The sequence below is a fragment of the Leucopleurus acutus genome (assembly GCF_964270905.1).
Source record: "Leucopleurus acutus genome assembly, chromosome: 10".
NCBI lineage: Eukaryota > Metazoa > Chordata > Mammalia > Artiodactyla > Delphinidae > Leucopleurus > Leucopleurus acutus.
In genome coordinates, this window is record NC_139153.1 from 1,756,865 (window position 1) to 1,774,311 (window position 17,447).

The 17,447-nt window shown below is 50.8% G+C and overlaps 1 protein-coding gene across 2 annotated transcripts in view; it reads right to left on the bottom strand.

Annotated features, from left to right (window-relative positions):
- MGLL (monoglyceride lipase) overlaps positions 1-16,689 on the bottom strand; it is a 107,982-nt gene extending 91,293 nt beyond the window's left edge. Inside the window, exons 1-2 of one of the 2 annotated variants that reach the window (XM_082847764.1) lie at positions 16,571-16,689; positions 15,263-15,407 (exon numbers count right to left, since the gene is read on the bottom strand). In XM_082847764.1, coding sequence (XP_082703890.1) covers positions 15,263-15,387 — 125 coding nt within the window. In that variant the 5' untranslated portion in view covers positions 15,388-15,407; positions 16,571-16,689. Of the gene's footprint in view, positions 1-15,262; positions 15,408-15,870; positions 15,988-16,570 lie in introns of those variants that run through there. The other variant, XM_082847763.1, reaches the window with a different exon arrangement.
- Between the last annotated feature and the right edge of the window lie 758 nt (positions 16,690-17,447).

Consider the following 17,447-nt stretch of genomic DNA (forward strand, 5'->3'; position numbering starts at 1 on the left):
CTGCCCTGACGGGCAGCTACAGTCAGGACGGCCTAATCAGAGCAGACGGCAGAGCTGAACGCGAATGGCGGTGGATGGACCACGGACCGTGGGCTCACACCACGGCCTGTCACTGTACCAGGGCCCCTCATCAGAGCCACCGTGCCTTTCCAAGCATCAGTCTCATCTATAAGGTGGGGCTGTCATCCCTACCTTCGCCAGCTGCCAAGAGCATTATAAACAGCGCCTGTGCACACAGCTGGGTTCTACGAGCAGCTCTGTAAGCGTTTGATGTGGCAGAGCTGGGTGCCGGAGAGAGGACAGTGCCTTTAAAGCAAAGCAGATGTGGGTTCAAATCCTGGCTCTGCATTCATTAGCCCATGGTTCTCTGCGACCAGTTTCCACGTCAATAAAATATCAAGAACGATGCCAACCCGCTGGTGTGTTGTGAGATTCAGGGAGGTGAAGCCAAAGAAGTATTTAGCAAGGTGTCAGACTCGGGTGTGGGCCTTTCTGAAGACTAGTTTCCTTTCCTTTCCAAAGATGATGCAAGGCCTGAAGACATGCATTCAATTTTTGTAATCAAATTTCTAACCTCTTTTCCATGATTATATTTTTAATATGGTTGAGATCACAGTTTTATACTTAAATTTATATTTTTCCTCTGTACCATTATATCCTAAATAACTTTGTGTCGTTAGTTTTTTTGGTAAACATCGTTAAAAATGTTCGCATAACATTCCTTAACTCATTTCCTTAGGTATTTGCATTTTTTGGTAACAGCTTTAATGAGATATAATTCACAGATCATATAATTTGCTCTTTTAAAGTGTACAACTCAGTGGTTTTTAGTATATTTACAGAATAGTACAACCATCACCATAATCAGTTTTAGAACATTTTCATCACCCCAAAAAGAAACCTCGTATCCTTAGCTATCACCCCGCAACTTTCCCAATCTCTGCCCCAGCCCCTGGCAACCACTAATCTACTTCCTGTCTCCACAGATTTGCCTATGCTGGACACGTCATGTAAATGGAGTCATATAATACGTCACCTTTTGTGACTGGCTTCTTTCACTTAGCATAATTGTTTCAGGTTCACCAATGTGTAAGTATTTCATTCCTTTTTAAGCCCAAATAATATTCCATTGTATTGATATGCCACATTTTATTTATCCATTCATCAGTTATAGACATTGGATTGTTTCCACATTTTGACTATTATGAATAATGCTGCTATGAATATTTGTGTACAACTGTCATCAGGGAAATGCAAATCTATCTATCTATCTATATACATATTCTTTTTCAGGTTCTTTTCCAATACAGGTTATTACAAAACATTATAGTTTCCTGTGATATACAGTAGGTCCTTATTTATCTATTTTATATAGAGTAGTGTGTACCTGTTAAACCCAAATTGCTTTTGCTATATACCTAGGAATGGAATTGCTGGGTCATACGCTAACACTGTTTAACTTTTGAGTAACTGTCAGACTATCTTCCAAAGTGGCTGCAGCATTTTAAATCCCCTCCAGCAGTGCATGAGGGTCCAGATTTCTCCACATCCTCACCGATACTTGTCATTCTCTGTCTTTTTTATTACAGCCACGCTGGTGGATGGGAAGTGGTACCTCACTGTGGTTTGCATTTGCATTTCCCTGACGACACTTGATGCTGAGCATCTTTTTATATGCTCATTGGCCATTTGTGTATCTTCTTTGGGCAAATGTTACTCGGGTCTTTTGCCCATTTTTTTGATTGGATTGTCTTTCTATCACTGAATTACAAGCATTCTTTTTACATTCTAGATACAATTCCCTTATCACATAGATTTACAAGTATTTTCTCCCATTTTGTGAACTTTTAGTTTTCTTGACAGTTTACTTTGAAGCACAGAAGTTTTTTAATTCTGATCAAGTCCAATATACCAGTTTTTTCTTTTGTAACTTGTCCTTTTGGTGCCACATCTAAGAAACCACTGTCAAATCCAAGGTCATGAAGATTTGCTCCTATGTCTTCTTCTACGAGTTTTACAGTTGTAGCCCTTGCATTTAGGTTTTTGAGTTTACTTTTGTGTGAGGAAGAGGTGCGACTTCCTTCCTCTGCATGCAGATATCCAAGTGTCCCAGCAACATTTGTTGAGAAGACTATCATTTTCCTATTGAGTTCTTTTGGCATTCTTGTCAAAAATCAATTAATCATAGATATATGGGTTTTCCTGGACTCTCAATTCTTGTCCATCCTTATGCCAAGCCAATAGCACACTGGTTTGATTATTGTTGTTTTACAGTAAGTTTTGAAATCAGAAAATGTGAGTCCTCCAACTTTGTTCTTCTTCTTCAAGATTGTTTTGGCTTTTCTGGGCCCCTTGAGTTTCCACATGAATTTTACAAACAGCTGATCAATTTCCAGAAAGAAGGCATCTGGGATTCTCATAGGGATTATATTAAATCTGTAGATCAATTTGGGGAGTACTGCCATGTTAACAATATTAAGTCTTCCAATCCATGAATATGGGATGTCTTTACACTCATTTGGATCTTCTTTAACTTCTCTCAGCAATGTTTTGCAGTTTTCAGAGTACAAGTTTTGCATTTCTTTTGTTAAATTTACTTGTAAGCACTTCTATTCTCTCTGATGCTCTTTTAAATGAAATTGTCTTAATTTCATTTTCAGATTGTTCACTGCATGTATGTAGAAATACAATCGATTTTTAAAATTTTTTTTTTTTTTTGCAGTACACGGGCCTCTCACTGTTGTGGCCTCTCCCGTTGCGGAGCACAGGCTCTGGACGCACAGGCTCAGCAGCCATGGCTCATGGGCCCAGCCGCTCCGCGGCATGTGGGATCTTCCCAGACCGGGGCACAAACCCGTGTCCCCTGCAACGGCAGGCAGACTCTCAACCACTGCGCCACCAGGGAAGCCCTACGATCGGTTTTTATATATTCATCTTGTATCTTCCAGTCTTGTTGAATTCATTTATTAGTTCTAATAGTTTTTAGTGGATTCCTTAGGATTTACTATATACAAGATCATGTCATCTGCAAATAGAGATAGTTTTAGTTCTTCCTTTTCAATCTGGATCCCTTTTCTTTTTCTTGCCTAACTGCCATAACTAGACCCTCAGTACAGTGACGAATAGCAGTGGTAAGATGGACATCCTTGTCTTGTTCCTTATCTTAGGAGAAAAGCATACGGTCATTTATCATTAAGTATGGTATTAGCTTGAGACTTTTGTCATTGTTCTTTATCAGGCTGAGGAAGGTCCCCTCAATTCACAGTTTGTTGGATGTTTTTATCATGAAAGTGTGTTGGATTCTGTCAAACACTTTCTGCATATACTGAGATGATCATGTGAGTTTTTTTTTTATTTTACTAACATAGTGTATTGTAGTAACTGAGTTTCAGATATTAAACCGTCCTTGCATTCTGAGGATAAATCTCACTTGGTAATATTGTATAATTCTTTTCTCTGTTGTTGGATTCAGCTTGTTAGTATTTAACTGAGGATTTCTGCATCAATGTTTATAAGAAATATTAGCCTGTAGTTTTCTTTTCTTGCATGTCTTTGTTTGCTTTTGGTATCCCGGTAATAATGGCCACTTAGAATGAGTTGGGAAGTGCTTCCTCTTCTAAGAAAAATCTGTGAATAATTAGCATTAATTCTTCTTTACATACTTAGTGGATTTCAATAGTGAAGCCATCTGGGCCTGGGCTTCTCTTTGTGGGCAGTTGTTTTGCTTATTAATTAGATCTCATTACTTGTTACAAGTCTATTCCGATCTTTTTCATTTCTTCTTAGGTCGGTTTTGCTAGTCTGCATCTTTCTAGAAACGTGTTCCCTTTATCTAAGTTACCTAACTGTACCTGGTGTACAACTGCTCGTACTATTCCTTTATAACTTTTTATTTATGCAAGATTGCTACTAAGGTTTCCTCTTTCATTTCTGATTCTAGTAATTTGAATCTTCTCCCTTTTCTTCTCGATCAATCTAGAGATTTGTCAGTTTTGTTGAGCTTTTCCAACAGCCAACTCTTGGATTCGTTTATTTTCTCTACGGTTTCTCTATTCTCTACCTCATTAATTTCTGCTCTCATCTTTATTATTTCCTTCCTTCTGCTTGCTTTAGGTTTAATTTACTGTTCTTTTCCTAGTGTCTTAAGGAGATATACTGGTCCTATAGCCACCTCTAGCTACAAATAACACTGGTAAGTGAGAATGGTTTTAATCAGGTGTAAATATTCCAATCATTAGTCATACCGCTGCCCCTCCCACCCCGGGGACAAAAATCAGTAAGAAAGAAAGAGGAATGGCTAGAGAGAAGGCAACTACTGGGTCTGCACAGTACTGACAGAGCTTGTCCCTGGTATCTCCCACTCCTGTGTCTGAACCTGCCTCAGGCCAGCCGGCCAGTAGGGTTTGCTGAAACCAGGTGGTCTTAGACACAAGACATCAAGGCAAAGGCAACTTCAGACAGGCTGGGGCATCTACCATGGAATCACAGAGAAGCAAATAAGTGAAAAGTCAGGATCCTCATCCAAGTTCAATCATGGAAGATTTACCCAATTAGAGGAAAGACTCACAGAGGAAAGATCACGTGAAGAAACAGAGAGAAGGTGGCCATCTGCAAGCCAGAAGAGAGCTCTCACCAGAAACCAACCCAACCAGCACCTGGATTGTGGACCTTCAGCCTTCAGGACTGTGAGAAAAACAAATTTCTGTTGTTTAAGCCACCAGGTCTGTGGTATTTTGTTATGGCAGCCCTAGCAGACTAATACAAGGGCCATTCAAATTCAGGCTCCTGAATCAGTGATTCCAAACTCTCCTTCTGCCACGTACCGTAGACTATATAGTTTCCAAAGACTTCCTGTCGTTTTCAGAACATACCTCCATGCCTGTGTGAAAGTGGTTTCTCCAACCACATTCAAGGGCCAGCTTAAAGTCACCTCAACTTTTCCCTGAAACCACCCCCTCCCCCCAAATGCATTGCCCTCACAAGCAAACTCCCACGGTGCTTGGAACTGTCTCCCTGATAAACGTGGGGCGATGTCTTCAAAGGCAGACGGGGGCTGTTTCATTTCCATATCTCCAAACCAGAATGAGACACGGCACGCACAAGATGTTCAGAAAAAACTCATGGGATTGGAGGTCTGCAGTCAAGCAGACCCTGAGTCTCCACGTCGCTGTGAGGACCCCCCATCGCTGTCTACCACAGCGCTGAGTTTACACCTGGAGCTCAGTTAACGCCCACTGAATCATCCCCCACATCAAGGGGAAGCTGACACCACTCCAGATTCTGGTGTCCACGCTGACTTCTGTGCTAACAGGGAAAACACTGTCTGCCGTCCTGCAGTTCTCACTTGTAGGTGTGTCTTCACACACAGACCTTTACTTCAAAGTTAAATTGGCTAAAACCCAGCCACCTAGTATCCCAGGGGATCACCTGTAGGGAATGTTCCCATCCTAGGTGTTACTAACTTCTTCACTCGTGCTTCTGGATTTAGGTGCTGCATTTCCTGCACAAACAGTTAGCCCCTCTGACCTACACTTGATGGAAATGCTCGGTTCTTTTCCTCGAAAACCATGCCAGAAGGGATTTTTGAGACTCATCTAGCCCCATCATCTTACTCTAAATACGGGACGTTCATTCATTCATTCAACAAACATGTTTAGATCCCTTAGTTTGTGCCAGGCACGAAAGTCTACAAGGGGCACGCACTAAGGAAGCATGAATTCTGCCCTGGAGAAGCTCACAGGTTGTTCTACCACTATGAGATGCAAAACACACCAGAGTTACATAAAATACAAAACCCTCTGGGAACTTGCTGGAAGGTCTAATGGAGGGTACCTTGTCTAGAGTCACTCAGAGGCAGAAATAAAATTTCGACCCTGGTTTCCCAAATCTCAGCACAAAAACCTTTCCCACTGTTGAATGCTATAGATTCAACAATGGCCACAAACCATCCTCCCCTCGCCTTGCTCCGTGGATGTGTCCCCACCGCCTCCGGGCCGACTGACTTCGACATTTGCAAACTCGACACAAGCAGAGACCTGGAAAGCGCGCTGCTGCTCACGAGACACTGCCACCCTAACGGCCTGGGAAAGGAGGACAGGGGATGTGGGGAAGGACAGACGTGCTCCCGCCACCAGCCTGCCAAGCCCAGACACTTGAGACCAGCAGGCCCCCGCCAGCTGCCAGTCCTGCACAGAGACACATGGAGAGCCCAGTCAAGACTAGCACAGGACTGCCCGGCTGAGTCCAGCACAGGGCGCCAACCCAGAGAATCCCTGATGCACCAACCACCCTGCCACTGCAGACGTGGCAGGTGCCAGGACAGCCCTTGTAGCACAGGCTCATTCTGTAGCACAGGCTCATTCTGTAGCACAAGCATCTCCACACACCCCGGCCCACGATCGGGACCAAAGGAGAAACACACGACAAGGACTGAGGCCACTGGAGATGGGACTCTGAGAAGCGGGCGGGTCTGTCTGCACTGGCCCCCAGCCTCCCTCCCTAAGACTCATTTGGTCCTCCAGCCAGTCTAGAGTGACACCACAAACACTGTCACAGAGGTCTCGTGTGACATTAAAGAAAGTATCTAATTTGCTACCTATGTGTTATCTCAAAAAGAATTTCACCACCAACGGCTTCCCCATGCCTTGGTAAACTAAGCACCTACAGAAGTTTATCGTGGAGTTTGAAATCTCACTGAAATGGAACTGAGTTTTAACTGTTAAGGAAAAAAAAGTCAAAACCTGGAGTCTGCGGAAAGCACACAGCCTGCAACATGGGGAGAGAGGTCAAGGTGGAGTTAATAAAGGTTACTGCTTTGGGCTTCCCTGGTGGCGCAGTGGTTGAGAGTCCGCCTGCCGATGCAGGGGACGCGGGTTTGTGCCCCGGTCCAGGAAGATCCCGCATGTCGCGGAGCGGCTGGGCCCGTGAGCCATGGCCGCTGAGCCTGCGCGTCCAGAGCCTGTGCTCCACAACGGGAGAGGCCACAACAGTGAGAGGCCGGCGTACCGCAAAAAAAAAAAAAAAAAAAAAAAAAAGGTTACTGCTTTGCCTCTGGGTCTCTGTGACTGATGCCGGACAAGAGGGTGGAGGGGAATAAGGAAGGGTGGTGAGTAACAGACAAGCCAACGGTCCCCAGAGCTCACCAGCCAGACGGTGGAGGCAAAGAGGACACACATCTCATTACCGGGTGCCAGGCGCTGACCACCCACTGATGTCTAACCGTATAATCACCTGGGGGAAAGGTGAGAAGACCAACACACTGGTCCAGTGACGGCCCCCACGCCGTCCGTGTGGACTCAGGCTGGTCCTGGGGCCTGGCTCCACGGTCTTCCCCATTCTCTGCTGCACCACCCAGCTGTGCACATACCTCTACAAGAGTGACTCAACAGGAAGAACAGAGCGGAGCTCCTAAAATGTCCAAAGGCAGCGCTTCCTAAGCGGGGGGCCTTTCATCTCTAATCCAGCCGCCGTGGACAGCCTGGGGGAAACTGGCCTGCTTTGACCAGGAGAGCCTGACCAGAGCTCGGGGTGACCCAGCCTGCAGCTTCCTCCCTGCCTTCCAGCTCCTGCTCTCGACATTCTTTCTTCCACCCTCCCCCCACTCCACTCGGGGGGCCCCCATCTCCTCCGCTTCTTCTCTTTTGTTCCTAGAGGCCTCCGGGCTTCTCCTCCCACCTCTGGGTCTAAGTCAGTCTCCTGCGTCCTCCTGAGGTCCGTCTGCCCCCGCTCCTCAGCCCCCTGGGCACCGCACAGGTGCCCACACACTCTTCACCACTGAAAACAGAACCACCAGGACAGAGGCGTGGGAAATGATTCCTTTGGTGGGGGCAGGGGGCGGGGAGAAGGGTGGCAATTAGGACCTCTCTAAGCCGGGCCCCAAGCCAGACATTTGTTTAAACGCTTACTGGGAAGGGCTGATCTGTGCTTTAAACCCACAAGAGGAAGGTGTGGGAGCGGCTTCTGAGAGACAGGGTGGGGCGGAAGAACTCCAGGATTGCCCTCTGGCCCCGCCAGCCCCTGGGTGACCATGCTCACCCTCTGAGCCACCTCCCCTGCACGTGATGAGGCTGCACCGAGTGCTGGGGTCACAGGCCGCCCCGACCTGGACAGTCTGGGCAAGTCTGTGATCCACCGTCCTTTCTGGGAAACGGCATATACTCGCCCATCATGATGTCAACAGGTCCGCAAACTCCACCCACTAAACCCTCCACCAGCCGTGGGAAGCCCCCAGGGAGGACGCAGTGCCCAAACCCTCCTCCTGTTCTGCCCCTCCTCTTCCTCCCTCCTCCCCCTTTCCTTCCAGAAGGTTAAGGAGAAGAGCTCCTTTGAACCTTTCTGAGGAAGGTGAGAAACTTTCCACCCCTGCATACCAGAGAGCCTGCCAAACGCCAGAGCAGAGACTGATGGCCAGCAAGGTGGGGGAGGGACGGCTGCCGTGAGACCCAACAACGTGACACAGAGCAAGCTCCTCCGGCGGCCCTCTTCCCTGCACCCGCCCCTCTGCGAGTGGACCAGGCCCTCCATACAGAGAAAACGCCACCCCCAGCCCCACTCGATGGCCACCACTGCCTCCCCACCCCCACCCCAGTGAACAAGCCTGTGTGAAGTGAAGGCACCGCCTCCAACAAGAGGCTTGGCTGACCCTGAATATGGGACAAGGGTCATCCTGTGATCCCAGCCGCAAAGATTTGCACCGCTAAGGACCGCTTCCCCATTGACAATAACCCATGTTTGGCCGGCCCTGGGGGACAAAGTGTGCCTGGGATCAGCATCTCTACCTAAAAGGTGCCAAGAGACAGACAATGGTGAACATGGCTCTCGTTCAGGAAGCAGCTTATTTTGCTATTTTTTTCTTCATCTCCACTGCAAACAAAGACAGACTTGTATCTGCAGAACATTCTCAAAGCAACTGGAAAAAATCATCCCTTAACGTAGCTGCTGGAAAAATCAGCTGCAAGAATAGCTGCGGCCTTTCCTCTCGCCATCAAAAGATCTTTGCTGTTTGAAGAATCTTAAGAAAAAAAAAAGAAAAGCCCAGAAGAGATGCCCTATTTAAAACTAAGGCAGTTTGCTGCGCTGTAAGAATGGCAGAAGCACCAGGAGGAGGACCAGCGGCTCCTTACAAGGGGAAGGAACTTTTGGAAATTCTTAAAATAGGCAAGAGAAATCTGAAGTCGTACTGGAAGGCAGTGATCGCATTAAAAATAATGTCCTTGCTATAAAACGCACAGTAAGGTCCATTTTCTCAGTGTCCACGTAGAAATTTCACGAGCCAACACATATAAGTCAAGGGCGGTTTTTGATTCTTCAGCGTGGGGAGAAGGTGGAAGCCAGGAAGGACTCCTTTCTTACCTTCAGGAAACCACCCGCCCCCGCATTAGTATCTTACTGGTGACGCTCGCAGTGTGGTTCGTTTTGCGGCCCCGATACCTCTCCTCCACTTCTCCTACTGGCTTATCAAGGATGCTCCAGCAAGGTGTCCCACGGCGCCTGGAGTGCCACATGTCGTCACAGGCAGAGGGCAGCCCCGCGTCTTCAGAGCAGAGCAATCTAAAGGTGTTCCCTGTGCGCCGTCACCCAGGGAGACACCTGGGAGCGCCCCCCCCACCACCATCACCACCACACACGGTCAGTCCCTTGCAACTTGAGGTGCCACTGCCACGCCTGACTCAGCCCCCTTCACCTGCCACCTGGATGATGGCAAACACCTCCACCCAGCTGGCTGTCCAGGTCACATGCCTGACTGCACCACTTCCTGGCCTAACACCTGTCCGTGGCTCCCCACCCAGCCCTTGAGGCTCAAGTTCAAGGCTGCAGCTTGGCCTTCAGGACCCTGGGCGCCTGGCCCCACCCGCCCACCTTTCTAGCTTCACTTGGTTCCCTGCCCTGCACGCCCTTCTCACAGGTGCAATACCGTTCAAGGGCGCTGGCTGGAAGGATGAGTAGGAGCTGAAATCCAGCCCACGCTCTGCTCACCAAACCTCACACCTGTGAGGCCACGTCTACCTGGATTGGCTCCTTTGTCTAACTTACACCAAGGTGTTGTGTGGCCAGCAGTGGTCCCGTCTCCAGGTACCTGCCCCTCGTACAATAACTACACCCACCGCTTCCTGAAACACAGCGGCCTTTGCTCCTCTCTCCCCACCCTGGTGGCCAGCTCTGTCTGGGACACGCAGGCTTCAATAAATCAGGGTCTGCTAACCGACTTTCTGGGTGGCAGTGTGGCTATGGGTAAGCGCGAAGAGCGGACACTCCCGGAGCTGAGCCCTCAGGGCCTGCCTTCCTGCAGAGGCTCTGGGGAGCCCAAGAGCTATCCCAGACCCTCACAATTGGGGGAAGGTCCAAGGGGCTGGGCTGGGAGCTAGATGCGTGGTGGCCCTCACGCCCATGGAGACCAAGCGAATGGAGTTCAAAGTGGCTACTTTTAGGGACAGTGAAAGGATGTGATTTGCTTGGCCCTGGGGATGTACCAACCAAAGGTAAGTGATTTGGTGACGCCTAGTCACACAGGCGGCAGCAGTTCAGAGGGTGTGGGGTCGTGAGGGCTGCAGGGGCCCACAGGGAGGGAGAAACACTCCAAGAAACACAGAACCCGGGGAATGCTGCCCAGGACACTGAACCCACACCGTGAGCAGCGGGGAGGAAGGCACCAAGTAACTGACACACAACCTGATGGGAAAGCCTAAGGTGGAGGGGGGGACGGGCAGACGCCAAGCTGACCAAAGGGAACAGAATTTCCAGAGGGCGGGCGCTGGAAATCAAGTCCAACCAGATGATGGACACTCTGCCTCTCTGTGGTCTGGACCAGCTTGGCCGGGAGGGGCCCAGCTCCTGGAGTCACAGATGCCACACCCAAGTGGTTGGTGACTGATGGAAGGACATCGTGAGGGGTGGCAGGAAGGGAGGACGTTCTCTAGCATTTAAATATATCCCAGCTTCAGGGAATGGCTTCTTCTTCAGGTAAATGTGCATAGGTGGGAGGAAGTGCCCTAAGACGGCATCGCCCGAAACTCCAGACACAGACTGCGAAGGCCTCGTGTCTGAAAGGGAGCAAAGTGACCCAGTAAAGGGCAGAGCAGGGGTAGGGGATGTCAGCTGAGCCCCGTTCTGGGGAATGGGAATAAAGAGGGGAGAAGGGGCCTTGGCTTGTTGATTCTAGATCCTCCGACAACAGCCATGGCTCTGAGAACACAGGTACGTTCCCGAAACGACGCCACGCCACCCTCCTTAGTCCAGCCCCTGCCATGGGCCCCACTCCCAGCACCCTGTCACCAAGAGGAAAGTCCTGACAACCACACCGGCTGAGACTGCGAGGGGGCAGCTTGGACGCGTGGAGCTGGGGAGGGGAGAGGAGGCGTCCACGGCAACCAGTGGCCACGGGGTCACTGGAGGAAGGTCAGCTCCTGAGTGGAGGCAAGAAAGGAGAAGCGGGCAGAGCCAGGCAGACTGCAGAAGGGGCTCCGGGGCTCAGGTTGGGAGGTCCCCGCAAAGGCAGGGGCTCTGGAGCTTCCACTGAGGAGTCACCCAGGCATCTGCATCAGGCCATTGGCCCGTGGAGGGACAGCGCTCTTTGAAACGGCTCCCTCGGTACACTGGCTGTTATCACCACAGAAGCTGCAGGAGAGCCTGGTCAGTTCCTCAGCGTTGGGCGGGGGTGGGGTGCTCCTCCGAGACAGAGCACACTCAGCGCGAGGGGAGCCCCTGCTCAAAGGAGCATCTGGGCATTGATTCCACAAGTGTCTATTTCACACCGGCCTTGGGCATGACCGGTCCACGCCGGGAACTAACCGCCCAGAAGGTGGCAGCTGTGCGATCACACAATTACAGCGAGCTCTCTAGCCCTCCTGGTCCAGCAGAACCAAGGGAGGACTTCTTTGCAGCCAAGTCATCAAACTGAGTATTGTTTCAGACCCCCCAGTGATGTTGCCCAGTCATTCATCCTGTGGGGCAGGATGGCTAAGTAACATTCAGAAGTTAATTCAAAGTTGCCCTTTAAGTGGACTGAGGGCCCGGTGGTGGACTGAATCCAAAGGTGTGAAATACTACCCAAGGGCACGAGAGCCCACAGAGCAACTCAAGCCTCACCTGGGCTAGTCTCCACTACCCTGAAAGCACCATCAGTGGAAACTTGCTGAAGAACCAGTATTTTACAATTCCAAAGTACCGAGTGAGTCTCGGTAAGGCAGCCAGTCCCCAGGGCATCAGAAGGTTTTGTTTCAGAATGGATCATATCTTAATCTATTTCCCACTTTTAATATATTATGAAGAAACAATTAGGGAGGATTAATTATTCTATTCCTCTTTACCATAAGAAGTGACCTTCACCCTAACAAAAAATATAAGAATTTATCAGGAAGACAGTACTTAGACAAAAGTCTGTCTTCCTTAGAAAGAGACTTGGAACCAGAGGAATGTGGACAAAATGCAGTTGGACCAGCTTTAAAAGAGGGAAAACAATGATAACATCTGCCCCACAGGTTGACGTGAAGATAAAACAAGATCACATCTAAGAGACTAGTCCGGACTCCAGAACACACGATACTTACAGAAAATACTACCAGATGAGCACGAATCTGCCTTGGCGGAACCAAGCGTACCTCTGGTTCATAGTGATTAAAGACCGAGTGTCTGGCCAGCTCTGTTAAAAACAACACTGAGTTTGGACGCACACATGGGAACAGCGACCCCAGGGCCCAGGGTGAGGAGGCCAGCATTTGTAGAGACACGATGTTTCCATCAGCAGGTTAAGCCGACTTCCCAGTGTGGTTGATGCCATGACCCTGGGTCGCTCTGAAGCCGCCTGCAGAGCTGGTCTGGGAACCCAGCAAATCCGCCGGGGGCTGAATGTTCTGGCAGGTGTTCTGAACAGGCCCAACTTGTTGACCAGAAATCCAACCCATCCCAGTGCCAACTAAGAGAGACAGGCACCGACCCCTCTGCTGGACACAGTCTGTAAGACAGTGGCTTCTGAGGTCCCAAGGGCCTCTGCAGGAAAGATTTTTTAAGAGGAGCAGAGAAAAGGGACATTTGCTGGTGTTTTCCCCGCCGATTAGAGCAGACAAGACTCTGAGCTAACTGGGGGAAAGACCATGGAGGACACTCCCTGGAGGGGAAAGGCGGAGGCCAGTGGTCCCCTCCCGCTCCTAGAGGCAGCCCTGCTGACGGGAAGCAGCAGAGCTGTCCCAGAGCAGCAAGAGGGCTGGGCTGCCACACTGCTATCTGCCAGAGCAGCTGGGCTCAGCTTCTCTGATAGGGACACGCTCCCTCACCAGCCAGCACAGACCTCTGCCCTGAGGCCCCCGCTGCGTCCTTACCACTTGGCCTGCCCTGACCCCTCCCCCAGGACGCCAGGATGCGGCATCTGTCACCGCAGGGGGCCTCCAGGACTTTCCAACTGGTCAGGGCTGGTGGTGAAATGTTTTAAGGACCCCCTGACAGAGGGGGGCCAATCCCAGAGGGAGTTTATCGACCTGCATCATCTCAGGGGGTGGAGGCCGAGCAGGTAGGCGGGCAGCCTCTCTTCCAAAGCCCAGGGCCCAGCTGCCTGAACTATCGGCCCCCGTTCTTATTCCCATCAGCGTCCGCTGCAAGGTAAACACTAACCCCAAGAGACACTCGGTTTAAACAACTGGGAGTGGCGTCTGCCATCTCTAACTAGAGCAAAAGCGAGGGCGCACAGAGCTCCCCACAGTGCGACTCAGGGTGGAGACTGTGAAAACCACTCACAGCCCAGGGAAGGGCAGCCATTCTGCCTTGGCCCACCCACTCAGCACCACCCCGCCCATTTGAGGACCGCAGGGTCTCCCTTCCATCAACCTCCAGCGAGGACAACCTCCCCACTTAACCAGGAAAGCCCCCAATGTCTGAGACTCAAACATCACAAACTTAGCTCCCAATTCTTTGTCCTCTTTTTGTATATTGATCAAATAATGCACCACATACCACGAAGTTGTTAGAAATTAAACCAAGAGTGTGCACTTGTACTGCCAATTAAGTCAGAATGGAGAATTAATGATAATGCTTGACAACCCCACCTCCCCGTCTGACACACATGCACATACACACACACTCTTTCCTGTAGAGGAAATCTTTAAGAAGGACATGGCCAGACGTGCAGGAACTCTTTGTTTGTTTGTTTTGCGGTACGCGGGCCTCTCACTGCTGTGGCCTCTCCCATCACGGAGCACAGGCTCCGGACACGCAGGCTCAGCGGCCATGGCTCACAGGCCAGCCAGGGCACGAACCCATGTCCCCTGCATCGGCAGGCGGACTCTCAACCACTGCGCCACCAGGGAAGCCCTGTAGGAACTCTTAACTGCCCATTACAATAGCCGGTTTATACAGCTGCCCTGAAGCTATGATTTTAAACTAGGTCTTTAAAGTCCATATCTCTGCTTTTGTTTTTGCTTTTTAATGTGCAGCTACCTGGATTATACACACCTTGTTGAAAATGTAGGAGGAATTTTGTATCTGTACTAGGGTTGGGTGATGACTGAAACACAAAGGGAGACATAATCCTATAAGCCACAGCACACCATACATGTCCCCTAGGAGACAACAGGCCTGTGAAACAGGTAACATGTCCATGGAATAGAAAATGTTCACTTTTCACTAGGCCAATTGGTTACCACAAATAATTTCTTTCCCTGAACAACGCAAACAAGCAGGGTTTTCCCTATTTCGTACAAGAGGAGGGAAGCAGGAGACCAGCTATCTTACTGTGTGCAGGTCCCAACGCCTGCTTCTAAGAGCAAGACAAGTCCTGGATGGAAAATGTACAAAGTAACTGAGCTGGCAAGAAATCAGAAGGAAACACCCAGACCCCTTTCTCTCTGTTACACAGGTATGACACCTTCTGAAGCTCATACTCAAACAGGAAAAGAGAACAAAAGTTACTACATATCCATTATTTTGATCTTATCTGATTAGGTGGTTTTCTATACCTGCTGGGTTGGATTTTAAAGGAATGCCTGTACAACAGGAAATCAACTCCAGTACAAAAAATAAAGTCATGTGGAATTTTTGAAAACTGCCATACGGTAGGATCCGTATCCTAGTTGTTATAATGAAAATAGAACGTCTGCTTCTTAATTTTAAAAAAAGATATATAAATCTCAGTTCTGTTAGCCCACTGTGCCTGATGTTAAAATGGTACGTGAAGTTGGTCATGGAGAAAGTGGCCGCACGGGAGCTGCACACAAAGGGGCAGAGGGGACATGAACCCCCCCAGGGCACATCCGGGTAGCACCTGGGGGAGACGTACCTGGGTGTGCCCGAGGGTTTCCAGTACCGGCAGAAGAGGTACTGTCCATCAGCGTTGACCAGGTGAGGGAGGTCCTGGTACGGAACACTCTGCGGGGTCCGCCTGGGAGAACTTTCCTCCGGCATTCTGAAAGGATCTTCAGGTCCTGGGAAGGAAGAAGGACACATTCCGAAGTCAGGGATATGGCAAAACACATAGAGATCAGGAGGGAAACCTTGTTCAGAGTCAGTAACAATTTTTTAAAGCAGGTTAAAAACAAAAAACCTCCATTTCAAAGATTTTAAAAATACATATATATTCCTTAAGACTGAAAAATCCCATTCGTTCTTGAGAAAAATGCTCACTTTATTTTTTAAGCGCCTCATTACAGCTTTTCCCCCCTTCCCATCTGTGTTTATTTTAAATCATTTCAGGAAACTTCATCTTAAAGACTACTTTAGCTGTAATCAAGTGGAAATTATAGTCAGCTCTATGGGTATAAAGACCCAGCTGCAAAAGACCCATCTATCTTAAAATCCCCAAGGAAGTTTCAAAGGGGCACGATAATGAGGTGGATGATATTGCGATTAATTCCTCCTGTCTGAAATTCCAAGGATGCCGTGACAAACCTGTTTCCATCACGTCCTGGCTTTTGCGGTCCACAATCACACAGCCTTGACAGTTAGAGCCAGGCAAACACGGGCTGTTCCCTCATCTCCGCGGTCACAGGTTCCCACCTCAGAGCCCTGGCTCACATATGCCGCCTGGGCTTGAAGGGTGCGGCGCCCTCTCAGCCCTCCGGGGCCGCCCTCCCTCCGCGGGGCGGGCAGCGGGCGCCTGCGAGCCTCCACTATTAGTTCACCATCACTTTTCCTAAACAAACCACTGAGGCGGCGTGAAGGGGGGCCAGAAGCCCGGCGCCCACTGCCCGGGAAGCCAGGGAACCAGCTCCGCGCTCCCAGGCCCCCCGCACACGCACACATGCGGGTCCCCGAGGAAAGTCACCCGGGCTCCCGACAAACTTTGTTCCCCTCCTGTCTCCACCAGCGCAGGCAGCACAGCCCCGCGCTGTCTCTGGAGGTGCTGCCAGCTGCTCTGCTCGAGGACGGGCACGGGGACACGGAGTTGACAGGTCCAAGTTGGTTCGGGGCTGCTGCTGGGGAGCGGGGCGCGCGCGCACCAATGCACACACAGACACGCGCGCACACGCGCGCAGGGGCGCGGGAGCCCACGCCGAGCCCGGACGCGGGGACGCGGGGACGCGGGGACCCGGGGCTGCCCCACCCGGGGACGGCGCGGCAGCCGGGGGCGGGTACGGGAGGCAGTTACCGGGGCCACGAGCGCCGCTGTCGCGTCCCCGAGCGCGGTCCTCGTCTGTGGCGGGCTAGGGCCGGAGAGCTGCGCGCTGCCGGCTCCGCAGAGACAGGGCGCGGCGTCCGCGCCGCCACTTATCCCGGCTCTCGGCGGGGGCGGCCGGAGGGGGTGGGAACGCGAGAGGCGGCGCCGGGCCCACGTGTGCGGCTGGCGGACCCGCCACGCGCTCCTCCCCGCCGGCCGCGCCCCGGGGTGGCCGCGCCGGGGACTGTCACTCCCCGAACGGGGTCGGCTCTCGGGAGCCTCCGAGCGGGAGGACACGCCACACCCACGCGCGCACACACCACGCGCGCACACCCACCCGCACAGAGACACATGCAGGGACACACATGCACACAGACCTCCCCACAGATACACACACGTGGGCACCACGCATGCAAACAACAAACTGCACGGACACACACTCAATACACAAAGACAGACACACGCGATCCACAGAGACACACAATCCCACATAACACATAAAAAGGAACAGAGAGGCACTCAGACACAGACACCCCATGCAGACAGAGACACACACACATCACACACACACACCACACAGTCAGACACACACACAAGAAGCTGGGGGTTTGGGGGAGGATGTGCACAACCCCCAAGAGGTAGGGTAGAGGCAGACAAGTGCAGGCCTTGCCCCAGAAACCCTCCCTGGGCTCCTAACAAAACCCCTGGGAACAGGGGATTCTGAACAGCTTCCAGTGCAGCTGGCAGCGTAGCTGGGGCACAGGGACAGCACTGGATCACAGTCTAGACCACCTGGGCTCAAAATTAGCACCTCCAATTTGCCTGCGAGGCTTCGTCTCCTCACCTGCAACCCACGACTGACAGTATC